Genomic DNA, 19,321 nt, shown 5'->3' with positions numbered 1-19,321 from the left:
CTGGCACAGACATTAGGAAATGCTCTATAATGTGGAAAGTGCTCTGGACGCCCTGCACGAAAGGCAGTCAGGGTTAACAAGCCCACCCCTCACTGCGGGCCAGCATCCTGGTCACCCTCTCCGACCACTGGGCAGCCAGCTCCCGGCAGCCTCCTCCCTCCTGTGGGCCAGAGGCCCGATCACCCCGGAGCATCATCCACCGGGCGGTGGGGGAAGGAGGCCGTCCCTCCTGGTACTTACTTTCTCAGGACCGCAATCTCATTCTCTATGCTGCTTTCTTTGCCCTTCAGTGCCTTCTTGGGGATACATTTCACCGCAAAGAGTTTTCCAGTTGCCTTCTCTTCAGCTAAGACCACTTCGGAAAATGCCCCACTGTGAACAAAGAGGGAGAAAAAGAAGCGGCTTAGATTCAGGAGATCTGGGCATTCCCGACAGCTCCTCTGATCCCACTACCAAAATCTGAGTAACAACAAGAAGAACAATTCCCGGCATCACTGTGACTTTTTAACCAGCCACACTCCCAACCAAACTTCTTTGTGCAGAGGGTAGACAAAGGCAAGTGTGACCTCTTGCAAAGGGACACAGGAATGCCCACGTGGGTGTGGGCACCTGCCATCCTGCACAACAACCAAGCAGCAGTCACTTGGGAGCAACAGAAAAGCTCCAGAAAGGTTCCTGCGGGAAAGATCAGGTCCGTCTGAAGCTGTCAGCACCCACACCCCCAAGGAGATGAGAGGATAACACCGAAATGTCTAGATTCCTCCCAGGCCCTTTCATTCCCAAGAAAATTTCAGAGCACTTGGCAAAGCCGTAATTAATTCTCAAAGATAGGTACGGGTGTAATTAACGTGTGTGACGCACGGTACCCACACAGGTTAATTAAATTTCAAGGCCACGCAGGGCTGCAGTGGGCAGCTTGTTTCTTTTTTCAACCAAACAAATGAAAAGAAACATGATGCCCTGAGTGGGGAGAACTTCCTGCCGGAAAACAGAAATCTAACTCTGTGAGGCCACATCACCAAACTGAAAATGTAACCAGAACATTCGGGGCCAGAGATTACATTTCTTCAGAGAGGTGGTCTGCAAGCCCCAGACGCTGCATTGTCCCCCCACCTGACACCTTGTCTATTTCCAGCAGACAATGCCTGGATGCTGCTCCTGTACTGGGGCACAACTTCCCTAACAACTCAAACAAAAACAGACACCTCCACTGCCCGCTGCAGACCTCTGTAACCTGGGCTTTGTGCTCGCAGGCCGCGGAAAACCACCGAGTCATTCTCTATCCCTACATTTTCAGGAGTGACTCATTTCCTCTGAGACACACCAAACATGGCTTCTAAACAGTTATGACTAGAGACAAACTCTCCTACATCAAAAGAAACCACTAGAAGGACCAATGTCATCCCAATATTGGTCCCTCAGGGCCTTTGTTCTTCAGCCAACATCAAAGAGATGCCTAAGCAATGGAGGAAGGGATAAAGAAGATGTGGTACATATATACAATGGAATATTACTCAGCCATAAAAAAGAACAAAATATTGTCAATTGCAGAAACATGGGTAGACCTAGAGACTACCATACTGAGTGAAGGAAGTCAGACAGAGAAAGACAAATATCATATGATATCGCTTGCATGTGGCATCTTAAAAAAATGGTACAAATGAACGTATTTACAAAACAGAGAGTCACAGATGTAGAAAACAAACTTATGGTTACCAAGGGGGAAAAGTGGGGGTGGGATAAATTGGGAGCTTGGGATTGACATACACACAGTACTCTATATAAAACAGATAATAAGAACTATGGTTGGAGGCTTCCCTGGTGGCGCAGTGGTTAAGAGTCGGCCTGCTAATGCAGGGGACACAGGTTCGAGCCCTGGTCGGGGAAGATCCCACATGCCGCGGAGCGGCTGGGCCCGTGAGCCACAACTACTGAGCCTGCGCATCTGGACCCTGTGCTCCGCAACAAGAGAGGCCGCGATAGTGAGAGGCCCATACACCGTGATGAAGAGCGGCCCACCCTTGCCACAACTAGAGAAAGCCCTCACGCAGACATGAAGACCCAACACAGCCAAAAATAAGTAAATAAATTAAAAAAAAAAAAGAACTACGGTTGGCACAGGGAACTCTACTCAATACTCCGTAATGACCTATATGGGAACAGAATCTAAAAAAGAGTGGGGAGATTGGTTCAAGATGGCAGAGTAGAAGGACGTGCTCTCACTCCCTCTTGCAAGAACACCCGAACTAACTGGTGAACAATCATCAACAGGAAGACACTGGAACTCACCAAAAAAAGATACCCCACATCCAAAGACAAAGGAGAAGCCACTATGAGATGCTAGGAGGGGCGCAATCACAATAAAATCAAATCCCATAACTGCTGGGTGGGTGACTCACAGACTGGAGAACACTTGTACCACAGAAGTCCACCCACTGGAGTAAAGGTTCTGAGCCCCATGTCAGGCTTCCCAATTTGGGGGTCCGGCAACAGGAGGAGGAATTCCCAGAGAATCAGACTTTGAAAGTTAGCGGGATTTGACTGCAGGACTTCGACAGGACTGAGGGAAACAGAGACTCCACTCTTGGAGGGCACGCACAAAGTACTGTGTGCGCATCAGGACCCAGGGGAAGGAGCAGTGACGGCATAGGAGACTGAACCAGACCTACCTGCTAGTGTTGGAGGGTCTCCTGAAGAGGTGGGGGGGGTGGCTGTGGCTCACCATGAAGACAAGGACACTGGCAGCAGAAGTTCTGGGAAGTACTCCTTGGCATGAGCCCTCCCAGAGTCTGCCATTAGCCCCACCAAAGAGCCCAGGTAGGCTCCAGGGTTGCGTTGCCTCAGGCCAAACAACCAACAAGGAGGGAACCCAGACCCACCCTACAGCAGTCAAGCGGATTAAAGTTTTACTGAGCTCTGCCCACCAGAGCAACAGTCAGCTCTACCCACCACCAGCCCCTCCCATCAGGAAACTTGCACAAGCCTCTAAGATAGCCTCATCCACCAGAGGGCAGACAGCAAAAGCAAGAAGAACGACAATCCTGCAGCCTGTGGAACAAAAACCACATTCACTGAGACAGACAAGATGAAAAGGCAGAGGGCTATGTACCAGATGAAGTAACAAGATAAAACCCCAGAAAAACAACTAAATGAAGTAGAGATAGGGAACCTTCCAGAAAAAGAATTCAGAATAATGATAGTGAAGATGATCCAGGACCTCAGAAAAACAATGGAGGCAAAGATCGAGAAGATGCAAGAAATGTTTAACAAAGACCTAGAAGAATTAAAGAACAAACAAACAGAGATGAACAACACAATAACTGAAATGAAAAATATACCAGAAGGAATCAATAGTAGAATAACTGAGGCAGAAGAACGGATAAGTGACCTGGAAGACAGAATGGTGGAATTCACTGCCACGGAACAGAATAAAGAATGAAATGAAATGAAGACAGCCTGAGAGACCTCTGGGACAACATTAAATGCAACAACATCTGCATTATAGGGGTTCCAAAGGAGAAGAGAGAAAGGACCAGAGAAAATATCTGAAGAGATTATAGTCGAAAACTTCCCTAACATGGGAAAGGAAATAGCCACCCAAGTCCAGGAAGTGCAGAGAGTCCCATACAGGATAAACCCAATGAGAAACACACTGAGACACATAGTAATCAAATTGGCAAAAATTAAAGACAGAGAAAAATTATTGAAAGCAGCAAGGGAAAAATGACAAATGACATACAAGGGAACTCCCATAAGGTTAACAGCTGATTTCTCAGCAGAAACTCTACAAGCCAGAAGGGAGTGGCATGATATACTTAAAGTGATGAAAGGGAAGAACCTACAACCAAGATTACTCTACCTGGCAAGGATCTCATTCAGATTTGATGGAGAAATTAAAACCTTTACAGACAAGCAAAAGCTAAGAGAATTCAGCACCACCAAACCAGCTCTACAACAAATGCTAAAGGAACTTCTCTAAGTGGGAAACACAAGAGAAGAAAAGCACCTACAAAAACAAACCCAAAACTATTAGGAAAATGGTCATAGGAACATACATATCTATAATTACCTTAAACGTGAATGGATTAAATGCTCCAACTAAAAGACACAGGCTTGCTGAATGGATACAAAAACAAGACACATATATATGCTGTCTACAAGAGACCCACTTCAGACCGAGGGACACATTCAGGCTGAAAATGAGGGGATGGAAAAAGACAGTCCATGCAAATGGAAATCTAAAGAAAGCTGGAGTAGCAATACTCATATCAGATAAAATAGACTTTAAAATAAAGAACGTTACAAGAGACAAAGAAGGACACTATATAATGATCAAGGGATCAATCCAAGAAGAAGATAAACCAATTATATATATATATGCACCCAACATAGGAGCACCTCAATACATAAGGCAACTGCTATCAGCTATAAAAGAGGAAATCAACAGTAACACACTAATAGTGGGGGACTTCAACATCTCACTTACACCAATGGACAGATCATCCAAACAGAAAAGTAATAAGGAAACACAAGCTTTAAATAACACAGTAGACCAGATAGATTTAATTGATATTTATAGGACATTCCATCCAAAAACAGCAGATTACAGTTTCTTCTCAAGTGCACACGGAACATTCTGCAGGATAGATCACATCTTGGGTCACAATTCAAGCCTCAGTAAATTTAAGAAAATTGAAATCATATCACGCATCTTTTCTGACCACAATGCTATGAGATTAGAAATGAATTACAGTGAAAAAAAAATGAAAAAAACACAAACACATGGAGGCTAAACAATACATTACTAAATGACCAAGAGATCAGTGAAGAAATCAAAAAATACCTAGAGACAAATGATAATGAAAACACAATGATCCAAAACCTATGGGATGCAGCAAAAGCAGTTCTAAGAGGGAAGTTTATAGCAATACAAGCCTACCTCAAAAAACAAGAAACATCTCAAATAAACAATCTAACCTTATACCTAAAGCAACTAGAGAAAGAAGAAGAAACAAAACCCAAAATTAGCAGAAGGAAAGAAATCATAAAGATCAGAGCAGAAATAAACGAAATAGAAACAAATAAAACAATAGCAAAGATCAATAAAACTAAAAGCTGGTTCTTCGAGAAGATAAACAAAATTGATAAACCATTAGCCAGACTCATCAAGAAAAAGAGGGAGAGGACTCAAATCAATAAAATTAGAAATGAAAAAGGAGAAGTTACAACAGACACTGCAGAAATACAAAGCATCCTAAGAGACTACTACAAGCAACTCTAGGCCAATAAAATGGACAACCTGGAAGAAATGGAAAAGTTCTTAGAAAGGTATAACCTGCCAAGACTGAACCAGGAAGAAACAGAAAATATGAACAGAACAATCACAAGTAATGAAATTGAAACTGTGATTAAAAATCTTCCAACAAACAAAAGTCCAGGACCAGATGGCTTCACAGGTGAATTCTATCAGACATTTAGAGAAGAGCTAACACCCATCCTTCTCAAACTCTTCCAAAAAATTGCAGAGCAAGGATCACTCCCAAACTCATTCTATGAGGCCACCATCACCCTAATACCAAAACCAGACAAAGATACTACAAAAAAAGAAAATTACAGACCAACATCACTGATGAATATAGATGCAAAAATCCTCAACAAAATACTAGCAAACCAAATCCAACAGCACATTAAAGGGATCATATACCATGATCAAGTGGGATTTATCCCAGGGACGCAAGGATTCTAATATATGCAAATCAATCAATGTGATACACCATATTAACAAGTTGAAGAATAAAAACCATATGATCATCTCAACAGATGCAGAAAAAGATTATGACAAAATTCAACACCCATTTATGATAAAAACTCTACAGAAAGTGGGCATAGAGGGAACCTACCTCAACATAATAAAGGCCGTATACGATAAACCCACAGCAAACATCATTCTCAATGGTGAAAAACTGAAAGTATTTCCTTTAAGATCAGGAACAAGACAAGGATGTCCACTCTCACCAATATTATTCAACATAGTTTTGGAAGTCCTAGCCATGGCAATCAGAGAAGAAAAAGAAATAAAAGGAATATAAATTGGAAAAGAAGAAGTAAAACTGTCACTGTTTGCAGATGACATGATACTATACATAGAGAATCCTAAAGATGCCACCAGAAAACTACTAGAGCTAATCAATGAATCTGGTAAAGTTGCAGGATACAAAATTAATGCACAGAAATCTCTCATTCCTATACACTAATGATGAAAAATCTGAAAGAGAAATTAAGGAAGCCCTCCCATTTACCACTGCAACAAAAAGAATAAAATACCTAGGAATAAACCTACCTAAGGAGACAAAAGACCTGTATGCAGAAAACTCTAAGACACTGATGAAAGAAATTAAAGATGATACCAAGAGATGGAAAGATATACCATGTTCTTAGATTGGAAGAATCAATATTGTGAAAGTGACTATACTACCTAAAGCAATCTACAGATTCAATGCAATCCCTATCAAATTACCAATGGCATTTTTTACAGAACTAGAACAAAAAATCTTAAAATTTGTACGGAGACACAAAAGACCCCAAATAGCCAAAGCAGTCTTTAGGGAAAAAAACAGAGCTGGAGGAAGCAGACTCCCTGACTTCAGACTATACTACAAAGCTACAGTAATCAAGACAATATGGTACTGGCACAAAACCAGAAATATAGATCAATGGAACAGGATAGAAGCCCAGAGATAAACCTACGCACCTATGGTCAATAAATCTATGACAGAGGAGGCAAGGATATACGATGGAGAAAAGACAGTCTCTTCAATAAGCGGTACTGGGAAAACTGGACAGCTACATGTAAAAGAATTAAATTAGAACACTCCATAGCACCATACACAAAAATATACTCAAAATGGATTCGAGACCTAAATGTAAGACCTGACACTATAAAACTCTCAGAGGAAAACACAGGAAGAACACTCTTTGACATAAATCACAGCAAGATCTTTTTTGATCCACGTCCTAGAGTAATGGAAATAAAAACAAATGAAACAAATGGGACCTAATGAAACTGAAAAGCTTTTGCACAGCAAAGGAAACTACAAACAAGATGAAAAGACCACCCTCAGAATGGGAGATAATATTTTCAAACGAATCAACAGACCAAGGATTAATCTACAAAATATATAAACAGCCCATGCAACTCAACATTAGAAAAACAAACAACCCAATGCAAAAATGGGCAGAAGACCTAAATAGACATTTTTCCAAAGAAGACATACAGATGGCCAAGAAGCACATGAAAGGCTGCTCAAGATCACTAGTTATTAGAGAAATGCAAATCAAAACTACAGCGTGGTATCACCTCACACCAGTTAGAATGGGCACCATCAGAAAATCTACAAACAACAAATGCTGGACAGGGTGTGGCGAAAAGGGAACCCTCTTGCACTGTTGGTGGGAATGTAAATTGATACAGCCGCTATGGTGAACAGTATGGAGGTTCCTTAAAAAACCAAAAATAGAATTACCATATGACCCAGCAATCCCACTACTGGGCATATACCCTGAGAAAACCATAATTCAAAAAGACACATGTACCCCAATGTTCACTGCAGCACTATTTACAATAGCCAGGTCATGGAAGCAACCTAAATGCCCCTTGACAGATGCATTGATAAAGAAGATGTGGTACGTATATACAATGGAATATTACTCAGCCATAAAAAGGAACGAAATTGGGTCATTTGTAGAGATGTAGATGGATCTAGAGACTGTCATACAGAGTGAAGTTAGTCAGAAAGAGAAAAACAAATATCGAATATTAATGCACATATGTGGAACCTAGAAAAATGGTACAGGTGAACCCGTTTGCAGGACAGAAATTGAGACCCAGATGTAGAGAACAAATGTATGGACACCAAGTGGGGGAAAGCGGCGGGGTGGTGGTGGTGGTGGTGTGATGAATTGGGAGATTGGAATTGACATGTATACAGCGATGGGTATAAAATGGATGACTAATAAGAACCTGCTGTATAAAAAAATAAATTAAATAAAATTCAAACAAATAAATAAAATAAAAAAGAGTGGATATATGTATAACTGATTCACTTTGCTGTACAGCAGAAACACAACATTGTAAATCAACTAGACTCCAATAAAAATTAATTTTAAAAAAAAGAGAGATGCCTATGCAAGAACGGACTTTTCTCTCCCCCTCTTGTGCCATCTGACAGGGACAGGCATCTGTCCTGGACCAAAGGAAGACGAATATATATATTTTAAATCCTTTCCAGTGAAAGGAATTCACTCCACTTAGTGCAATTAACTGTGAGTCTTCGGGGCAAGTGTTCCTCCTGAACCCTAACTCTGGAGAGATGAGTCTGTCTATCTTCAAGGTCTGTATCTAATTATAGATACTGGAGGGGCAGAAGGTAGGCATTCAACGAAAGAACCAAGTGGAACATGTCAGAACAAAGATCCTCTGCTCACAAGCATTGGCCAAGTTGGAGTCTCCCACCACATGCCTCATATTTGACTCAGCCAGAACAGCAATTATGAACTAGAAATACATAAAACCCAGGACAGATTTATCACAGAGTGATATACGGCATCAGACATTCCCAGTGGCATTTGGTCACTGCCAATGGCTTTCGCCCAAAAAAGTCAATTCATAACAACTTGAGGGAATCCCCAGCCAGGAGCTTCCCCTCTCCCTCACGTCTGTCTCGGGGATGGACTGAGGCGGATTCTTCTCCCAGTGAGGGTTCTTAGATGGAAGAAACATGGACGGCTATGGACCTGCTCCCTTTCGCTGTCCTCCAGGAAGTGGAACAAGATCCACGTTAGAGACAAGAAAAAATCAGTGAGGAAAGACCAGGATTCTAGCACCACGGGTGATTTTTTTTTTTTTTTTTTTTACTGAAGTATAGTTAATTTACAAGGTTGTGTTAGTTTCAGGTGTACAGCAAAGGGATTCAATTATACGTATATATATTCTTCTTCAAATTCTTTTCCATTATAGGTTATTACAAGGTACTGAGTATAGTTCCCTGCGCTATATATACAGTAGGTCCTCATTGTTTATCTATTTTATACATAGTAGTGTAGATCTGTTAATCCCAAACTCCTAATTTATCCCTCTTCCCTCCTCCCCCTTGGCAACCACAAGTCTGTTCTCTATGTCTATGAGTCTGTTTCTGTTTCATAGATAAGTTCATTTGTATCATATTTTAGATTCCACATATAAGTGATATCATATGGTATTTGTTTTTCTCTGGCTGGCTTACTTCACTTAGTATGATAATCTCTAGGTCCATCTGTGTTGCTGCAAATGGCAGTGTTTCATTCTTTTTTATGGCTGAGTAATATTCCATTGTATATATGTACCATATCTTCTTTATCCATTCATCTGTCCATGGACCTTTAGGTTGCTTCCATGTCTTGGCTATTGTAAATAGTGCTGCTACGAACATTAGGGTAGCACCAAAGGTGATTTTATGCCATGGATTCCATGCATTCATTTCCAGTTGCCCCATTTGTCTCCTGGGTCCCTGATGCTGATGACACTCCAGCGGTTTCTCTCCTGAGTCTGTCAGATTTACTGCGCCCATTTTCCAAAAGGTGGAAAAGCCCCTTAGCAGCCAGAAGTTGAGCTAAGAACTGCAGGCAGACCTCTCCCCCTTGGCTGTCCCCTTGCCCTCTCTGTGTCCCCCTGAGCTCCTTCCTTTTCAGAGTCTGTAAAAATAGTAACAGACTTTGGCCAATGCAGAGGAGGTATTCTGCTGAGCTGTCGGGCACACATGAGAGAAGTGCTTCCTTGCTCTGCAGATCAATCCCTCCCAGAGACAGAGTGAGAAGTGCGGTTTCTCCTGAATCAACCCCTTGGCCCATGACAATGGGGAGGGGGCTGGAGGTCTCCATCAGAGCCAGTGCTGGTGGGCGGCTGCGGGCAGCTGAGGCCAAGGTGACACATGGTGTTCTTGGATCGAAGGCTTCTCTGTCTTTGTCCCTGATGTTGAGAGGGAGGGATGAACTGTCTGTGACCCCACAGCGAGGGCAGGACAAGGGGACATAGACACGCAAAGGGCCTCGTGAGCTAAGCAGCTGGGACCTGACAACGAACAAGGCCCCTTGTGACTCCACGGTTACTAAGCAGAGTCACAAAGCCAAGGATATATTCCCGTCCTACCAGAATGAAACTCAGCCTACAGTTCCGCTTTTGTGTATACACCCCAAAGAATCAAAAGCTGGGACTCAAACAGTATTTGGACACCCATGTTCATAGCAGCATTATTCACAATAGCCAAAAGGTAGAAACAGCCCAATTATCCATTGATGGATAAAAGGATAAACAAATTGTGGTATAAACATACAATGAAATATTATTCAGCCATAAAAAGGAATGGAATTCTGACACAGGCTACGACATGGATGAACCCTGAAGACATTATGCTCGGGGAAACAGGCCAGAATCAAGAGGACAAATCCTGTACGATTCCACTTATACAAAGTACCTAAAATAGTCAAATTCATTGAGACAGAGAGTAGTATGGTGGGTGTCAGGGGATGGGAGAGGAGGGAATGGGGAGTTATGGGGACAGAGTTTCCATTTGGGAAGACGAAAAAGTTCTTCAGAAGATGAATAATGGCCATGGTTACACAACAGTGTGAATGTCCTTAATGCCCCCGAATTGCATGCTTAAAAATGGTTACGTTGGAAACATACGATAAGCTTTTTCACTCATTACCTCCCTAAAGGAGAAAGAAGTTATATGAGTAACTGGAGGTGCCGGATGCTGTGTACTACTTGACCTTTACAAAGTGCTTTGGCCCCTATCAACAAATCCAATTCGTACAGCAGCCCAAGAAGTTACTGTCCCCTCTGTTTTACAGATGAAGATACTGAGGCTCAGGTAGTAAGGGTCAGAAAGGAAAACGTATGCTTCCTAACCCTTCCCAGGTCCTTTTCAAGACACTCTGCTGGGCTGCTAGCAGGCGGTCTTCCCCACAAGCGTGGCACGTGACAGCAAGGGAGGGTCAGACGCTGCCTTTGGGTGAGCTGTCCTCCCGCTCTGCCCCGAGAGTGCAAATCCACCTCGCTTCCTCTTTGAGCCAATGTGTGCATTTACTCCGGCTTTAAGCTTTCCAAAGACAGAGGTCTCTAGTCTTCTTAGGGGCATATAAGATTAGCATAAATTGTTATTGTTCCCGCAATAAACAGAAATCACTGGAAGATACTTTCCCTGTTCTAAGAAAGCTAAATAAACATCAGAAGCAGAAACTCAAGAATGGAGAGCTAGGGCACTTTCAATGTAATTAACAAAGTGATGTGTGTGTCTGCCTGTGTGAGGTGGGAATGGGGTAGCGGGGAGGGAGAGAGGGGGGGCTGGTCGTAGGAGGGAAGACAGCAAGAAAAATTATCTGGGAGCCAGAAAGCCTCCAGACAACCCAAGGAAATAAACCCCTAAGAACACAAGCAAGGACAGAGAGTTACCACGTTATAAAAATACAAGGAGGTCAAAGCACGTTGCACTCCCTGAGCTGAAAAATACAAGCTTTGGGCATTTAAACCTGAGTGGTAGAGCCTTCCAGCCAGACTGAGCCACATTTGCACCTTTTTTTTTTGCGGTACGCGGGCCTCTCACTGTTGTGGCCTCTCCTGTTGCGGAGCACAGGCTCCAGATGCGCAGGCTCAGCGGCCATGGCTCACGGGCCCAGCCGCTCCGCGGCACGTGGGATCTTCCCGGACCGGGGCACAAACCCGTGTCCCCTGCATCGGCAGGCGGACTCTCAACCACTGCGCCACCAGGGAAGCCCCACACTTGCATCTTGAAACGCAGTCTGTGCAGTGGCCGCTCCTGCCTGGCATCCCCCACATCCCCCCCTCCACAATCTGACTTCTCCCCGTGTCATCCCTTAACTGGAACCAGGAGGGCTGGGCCCCTGGGACCCTGGGAAGGGGAGGGGGTTCTCCCAAATGCTAAATGCAGTGCCTTCTTCTTGCTGCTCATCCTGTTGGTCTCTTGTGTGACCTCTGATGGCCTCGGCCTCCTTCCTAAAACTCCCTTCTTCTTGGTTCTACGGCAGCTCTCTCCTTCCACCTTTACATCCAGCTTCCCTCCATCGCCGCCTCTTCCTCTTCTTCCAATCAAACATCAGCGAGCTCCGAGGCTGCATCCTCAGCCCTGCATTCATCCTATTCTACACCCACCCCCGGGAAATCTGGTGTTTGCTGTTTCCACACCACCTATCTCCTCATGGCCCCCTAACCTTGGTCTAAATTTGAACATCTCTCATCTCATCTCCTGTGCAAATCTCATCTTTCCAGCTGCCTACTTGGGTTCTCCAGCTGAAACCCCCGAGCAGCCTCTCGAGAGCACCATAACCAAAGCAAAACACAGTATCTTCATCCCCAAACTTCTCTCTCCTACATAGTCTCTTCTCTATAGATTCAGGAACCCAGCCTAGAACTCTATGTCATCCCTCTCTCATTTCCATCACCAAGTATATCCAGCTTTCCGCTAAAATGATTCTCAGATGCCTGTCTGTTGGTCCATCCCTACACCACTGCTCTGGTTCGCATTCCTTTATTCACTCAGGACTGCTTCCAGCACTCTCTCCTGGCCCCTCTGCCCTCAGCAAGCCTACCTTCCACCGTTATCTCCTACCTGCTCCTGGAATTACTTTTCCAAAGCAAAGACCTGACTATGTGGCTACCCTACTTAAAACACTGAGGTTTTATGTCTACACAGGATAAAGTTTAAACTCCTTTGCAAGTTTCCACGGCATTCAAAGCTCTCCCCAAGCTGACCCCAACCTGAAGGCTCATCTACCACCAAGCTATCCTCCCCAACACAAACTCGCCCCACCATGCACACACACATCACCTCCACCCAACGGCAAAGGTCAGCTGGCATTTCCCAAATACACCCATGCCCTTTCACACCACTGGCCTGGGTTCGATTCCTCCCCCACCTCCCCCTTTCCTTGAATGCCGTTCCTTTTTCTTTCTGCTTGGCACAATTCCATTATAAATAGAAGTATATTCCATTATAAATGTTGAAGGGCCTAGCTGATATATTATATATCCTAACCTTTGAAGGCTTTCTCAATTGTCTTCCACCAGACAGAATGAGGGTCACACACTTGGCTTATACCGTCATTGCCCTACTTACACATGCCGGGGTGGTCTTTCGTGTGCTTGCCTGATGCGAGCAGAAGTCCTAAGTCATTCTCTTCTGTGTCTCTATTCCTAACAATATTGGCACCAACTGACGTCCAGGGCAGTTTGGTCACCATTATCTGGGGCTCTCCTTGGATTCCTCCCTGTGCTATAGATCCACAAAGTAAATGACGTGCGCCAATGACCTTGCACTCAGTGTAGAGGAAAAACTACTGTCCCTTTCCTCCTTCACAATGCATTCCTCTAAACTTCTATGCAAGCCTATGCAGAAAGATCCTCAAAGGTTTCTCCTGAAGCGTAAAAATTCTTAGAGTCTCTCCAGATATACTTTAAACTGTACACTATGTACCTTAATGCTTAAGTCATATTTTACAGTTCGATAATCCTGACGTCACTATTTGTGAATTTATGGTATGATACTTCTCCCCCTTATCCTGGTTATAGAAGTAAAATTTGGTAGGAACAATAAGCAGATTTTTAGATAAAGGACTCTAGGAAATGCATAATCGTGGGAGAAGTAAAAATTCCAGTGACACGAAAATTGTATTGTTTCACGTTGTGACAAGATATTTCTTTGCTATTTAAAGAAAACTATCCTATTTTTAAAAAAACACCAAGTTTCCATCTAAATTAAACCTCGGATGAATTCCTGAAAAGGTCAAAGAAAAAATTCTTGAAATGCTAAATATTTTCATCGCCCGAAGATAAGCTGTACAAATTACAAAAGCTGAATCCTTCCCCCTTTTCGTCCACATTTCAGAGCAAATCACATCATCATCTGGAGGCACCTTGCTTTGACTGTAAGCCAGGAACCCAGGAGAAAAGAAACAATCCTTTGAGAGCAGAATTTCCAAGACTCGAGGAAAATGTCACATTTTCTATATTCACTAAAGGATTCTAAGCAACTACTTTTGCTTCTCACTTCATCAATGATGGCTCTGAAAAAAGGCTGCCTCGTTTTTTGCTTTATCTAGTCAGTTGTAAGAATGGAACCCTGGTGTAGTAATGAACTATCCACGCTGTAGACTATCCGTGCTATGAAGCCCAGCTGAGGACCGGCACGCAAACCTCCATGAATGAAATGATCCTCACCCTCAACTTACCAGCGGAAGGGCAAGCAAAGAAGTGGGTAGGGCTCTGGAAATTCCTTATATTTCTGAGCTCCCTGGAAAAGCAGCACAAAATCCATGTGTGCTGAGGATGCCTTGGCTTAAAACAGACATTTAAGGTTTTGTGAACCACAACTAGAAATTTACCTTCCAGTTGTTAAAGAAAATTCCTAGAGCACTTTACCTCCAGATCCGCTGCTATATATTGTGGGCAGAACTCAGAGCTAAGCCACTCCCACAGATAACGCTAGATAACACAACTACTCACTACCACTTATGATCATAAAAAGTAAAAACAGGAGTCTACAGGGAGGAGGGATAAATTAGGAGTAAAGGATAACAGATATACACCACTATATATGAAGTAAACAAGGATTTACTGTAGAGCACAGGGAACTGTAGTCAATACCTTGTAATAATCTATAATGGAAAACCTCTAATGAAGTAATGTACAACTAAATACATTACTTCATTACTCTAATGAAGTAATGTACAACTAAATCACTTTGCTGTACACCTGAAACTAACACAATATTGTAAATCAACTATACTTCAATTTTTTTTTTTTTAAAGAAAGGATCTCTGGATTCTGCTTTCCCTATTTCTATGATCTACAAACCAAAGTTGCTAAGAACAAACATCAGTTAGTATCGAAGAAGAGTAGCTGATGTGCCGGCTCCCCTAAGTGCACATAATTTTAAAATAAACTCTTCTGTCAAACGAGAGCAATTTAATCACAAAATCTACAAACACTGAGTCTCTGACCACCTGCTGTGACTTGCACATTTTTGGTGCTCCCCAAATGTCCGTCCAATTGAACTGGCAAAACCTCCAAAAGACGACTCTGATTTTCAGGCAGAATCAGGAATTCCAGAGCTGTCTTTCTGACTCACGACAGTACACTAAAGCGGTCGCTTGATAAAATTATATCCATCCCAAATTAGACCAAGACGTAATCAGATGGTGCTGAAATGATCTGCCCTATTACCTTAGAGTCAGCTATTATTGTTTCACTGCCTTTCCATGCTTTTGAATCATTCTACATACAAATCAGATTGGCTGTGTTATTATCTTTGTTAATAGCATCGCCTCTAACCCACTGCCACTACTGCGACGTGCAACTGGACAGACAGACGTTATGCCAGGCTTTGGACCAAAAATTAAAATGTTCTTTTCCACTAAGCCTACTATTTTCCCCAGTGTCAGGCCAGGACAATATTAAGGGCTGATGGGGAAAAAAAATGAAAAAAACCTAAACAGCAGAAAATGAAGTTGGTAATATTTGGCTTCAAACAATAAAGAAACTGACAGGTGCCTTTGAGACCTATTGTTCCAGAGCAGAATCAATTCTTAAAATAGGAAAACCTGTCTGCTCACCCCAAGAGGAGTCGTACTGACCCCAGAGAATCCAAATAGATAAAAACAGTAGTGGAGTCAGATCGTCTCAATGTCTAAACTCTCCAGCCAGAAATTCAGCAATTTTAGAAGTGGCATTAACTCTTTCTGGTAGAATCTTCACTTAAATATCTTCATTAATTCATATACCACTCAAGACATTTTGTACTAATTCAGCCCACTGGCCTGAAGAAAGCCATGCCCCATGTGAATAAAGCTGTGACTAGCAAGCAAAGCAAAAAGTCTCACTTCCTCCTTTTTTTTTTTTTTTTTTTTTTTTTTTTTGCGGTACGCGGGCCTCTCACTGTCGTGGCCTCTCCCATTGTGGAGCACAGGCTCCGGACGCGCAGGCTCAGCGGCCATGGCTCACGGGCCCAGCCGCTCCGCGGCATGTGGGATCTTCCCGGACCAGGGCACGAAGCCGTGTCCCCTGCATCGGCAGGCGGACTCTCAACCACTGAGCCACCAGTGAAGCCCCCCAAGCCCTTATTAATTGCAACCCGTGTCTCACCAACCAGTTCAAATCAGAGACATCTTCTTAACTTTAGTAAATCATGCATAGGAATAGGGGGATTCCTACTAAAAGCAGCTATTCTTTTTCACCCAGAAATCCCCTCTTCAACTGGCAAATTCCGCAATGATTAGCCACCAGATTCTATAACAGCTTCAAGAACCATGCTGAAATGTTCTTTAGCATTCACCCGATTAGCCTGATTATTGCCCGGATCAATTCTCACTCCAAGTATTACATCCCTGCCTCTAAAACCACTGGAGCAAGTGATGACAATGCTTGTCCCAGGGGAAGCTGCAAAACACCAGCACTGTCTTGCGGGTTACATGTTGGGTTTCTTACGGTTTTTTTGTGGCAGTAAATCTTTCCCGCTAATTGCGTCACTGATCTAAATGAGGAAGAGAAATAAATTCCAATTGAATGCCTCCTGTCATATTTTAAAGAACACGCTTCATTTAATAGCACAACTTTTCCCCTTCACTTCTTTGCTGCGGTCCCATATTTTCTCTCTGCTCTTCTCCAGTCACTAGGGAAAGGTCGATCTGGAACCCTAGTGAGTTGGGCACTTTTTCTCAGCACATCATCCACAGGGAGTATTCATGGAAGCCTGGTTTTTGAAGGTGGTGGCATTACTTCCGGAATTATAGAGTGTCCTTGTAGTCTCAGCTAAAAGGCTAGCAACACTAAAAGGCACATAAGGTGTCCTTGTGGGGCATGTATGCATCTGTTGCAAGAATCCACTTTACTTGGATGATAGGTGTGATGACTTGGATGAAACTGGAACGCCCAGTATATTTTCCAGATTCCTTTGTCAACCATGCAGACCTCCTAGACCTGCAGCCTTCACAGATCTCCTGTTTGACCAAGATTCTCCCTACAGGGGTGGCTCTTCAGAATGACCCTGCCCTTTCTCACTCCCACCCATCATGGCAGGGAAACCAGAACTAGCAGACTTGTGTCCCCTGATCCTGTGACTGCTACGAAGATCCAGCATCCCCCTGACGCCAAATACACAGGCTTTGGAGAGGCTGGGGGACATCATCATCAAGTGGTGGGCAAAACCGTAATCCCAAAGCCGGGATGGACATTTATGGTTAATCCCAGCTGGCCATCCCTCACATGGCCATTTCTACTCACTGGGACCCCCTGGTGGGCTCATAGTTTTAAACCCTCTTTTAAACTTCTTTTAATTCTTGTTCAGGGCAGACGTAGCACTTGAAGGGAAATGCCTTTGAGCTCCATGCCAACCAAACTCACACATCAAGGTACTCATTCTTTCAAGCTCCCCCATCAAATAATAGAGTCCTTATTGGAATAATAATTACTATGTGAAAGGGATATTTGGCTGTATCTACAGAAAGAAAATAGGAGGCTTATTATAATCTGGTTTAAAAAAAATCAATAAAAGTTTGAAGTAGCGAAACACTGGAAATATCCTAAATATCGTCACACCTCAGAGATATTGCGGGTTTGGTTTGAGACCACCAAACTGAAGCGAAAATAGCAATAAAGCAAGTCATACGAATTCTTTGGCTTCCCAGCGCACGTAAAAGTTATGTTTACTCGGTACTGTAGTCTATTAAGTGTGCAATAGCATTATGTCTAAAAAAACAATGCACATACCTTAATTGTAAAATATTCATTGCTAAAAAATGCTAACGATCATCTGAGCCTTCAGTGAGCTGTCATCTTTTGGCAACAGTGACATCAAAGATCACTGATCACCATCACAAACACATTAATAGTGAAAAACGTTTGAAATATCTTGAGCATTGCCAAAATGTGACACAGAGACACAAAGTAAGAAAATGCTGTTAGAAAAATGGCGCCAACAGACTTGCTCAACCCAGGGTTGCAACAAACCTTCCACTTAGTAGAAAATGCAGTGAAGCACAATAAAGTGAAGGGAAACAGAATGAATTCTGCTTGTGTCCACCAACCGGGAACTGATGAAGTAAACTGCAACCTAAAAATAGAATGGAGTACTATGCAGTCATTTAAAATAATTAAGTAGACTTATGTGTGCTAATATGGAAGTATCCCCAAGATACGTTGTTAAGTGAAAAAATAAAGGTGCAAATTGTCTACTGTGTTCCTGTTTGCATAACACGTAGGCGCACGTGCACGCATACGCAATCTCTGAGAAGACAGACAAGAAGCAAGTAAAATTATTGCCTCCAGGGAGAGGCCCAAGAATGAGGCTGGTTGGGAGTCTTCTTCCTTTTTACCCATTTTACTACATACCCAGTGCATGTACATGCACTGTTTTTCCATTAAAAGTTATTTAATGAAGCAGAGACATGTTTGGAAAAGGACAGAGAATAACCAATAATCATCTATGCAAAATGACTATCCAGCTAATTGAAGGCTTGTCCTAGCTATATACCCTATTGACAAAACGTCAGCTACAATCCCATTACAGAGCCAAGTTCACGCCTGTGCTGGATGGATAACCGTCCGTCCAAATAGGGCTGGTGTGAACTGGTGACTCAGCCTCTCTACCTGGCTCACCATTAGCCTGGACACCTTCACCAATGCAGAAATTCAATGGCTTTTGGAAGAAAACCTCTTCTTCATAGAGATCATTCATACATAACACTAGGGAACTCATTCTGGGGGAAGGGGGAATTGAAGTATGAGTGTTTCAACAGACACAAACGTCAGGGAAATGGAGGGAGGTCAAGAAAGGCAAGCAGACAAAAGCAGAACAACGCGGCAGCTGATACACGAGGGGAGTGCGGGAAGAGGGTAATTTATGGGGCACAGTGCAATGGGAAGAACATATGTGTGTGAGGGCGTGTATAAAGCTACAAAACACATCATTTCTATTCATAACACTGCAGCATCCTTCGATGGACAGAATAGTGTCCCCTAAAGATGTCCACGTCCTAACCCCTGGAACCTGTGAATATTAGCTTCATAGCAAAAGGGACTTTGCATCTGTGATGAGGTGAAGGGACTTAAAACAGGGAGAGTACCGTGGATTACCCGGGTGACCCAGTGTAATCACAAGGGTCTTTATAAGAGGGAGGCAGGAGGGTCAGAATCAGAGAAGGACATGGGACTCCAGAAGCAGCGGTCAGTGATGCAAAAAGGGTCATGAGGCAGCGTCTAGAAGCTTGCAAGGGA

The 19,321-nt window shown here is 43.2% G+C and overlaps 1 protein-coding gene across 2 annotated transcripts in view; it reads right to left on the bottom strand.

Moving 5' to 3' along the window:
- Positions 1-19,321, bottom strand: part of CAMK1D (calcium/calmodulin dependent protein kinase ID) — a 417,170-nt gene that overhangs the window by 252,096 nt on the left and 145,753 nt on the right. For both annotated transcript variants that reach the window (XM_033852368.2, XM_019933273.3), the window contains exon 2: positions 241-372. In XM_033852368.2, coding sequence (XP_033708259.1) covers positions 241-372 — 132 coding nt within the window. The remainder of the gene's footprint in view (positions 1-240; positions 373-19,321) is intronic.

The sequence above is a fragment of the Tursiops truncatus genome, chromosome 2, assembly GCF_011762595.2.
Source record: "Tursiops truncatus isolate mTurTru1 chromosome 2, mTurTru1.mat.Y, whole genome shotgun sequence".
In the NCBI taxonomy this organism is placed as follows: Eukaryota; Metazoa; Chordata; class Mammalia; order Artiodactyla; family Delphinidae; genus Tursiops; species Tursiops truncatus.
Note: the sequence above shows the minus strand (reverse complement) of the source record. Positions and strands in the feature narration are given on the sequence as shown.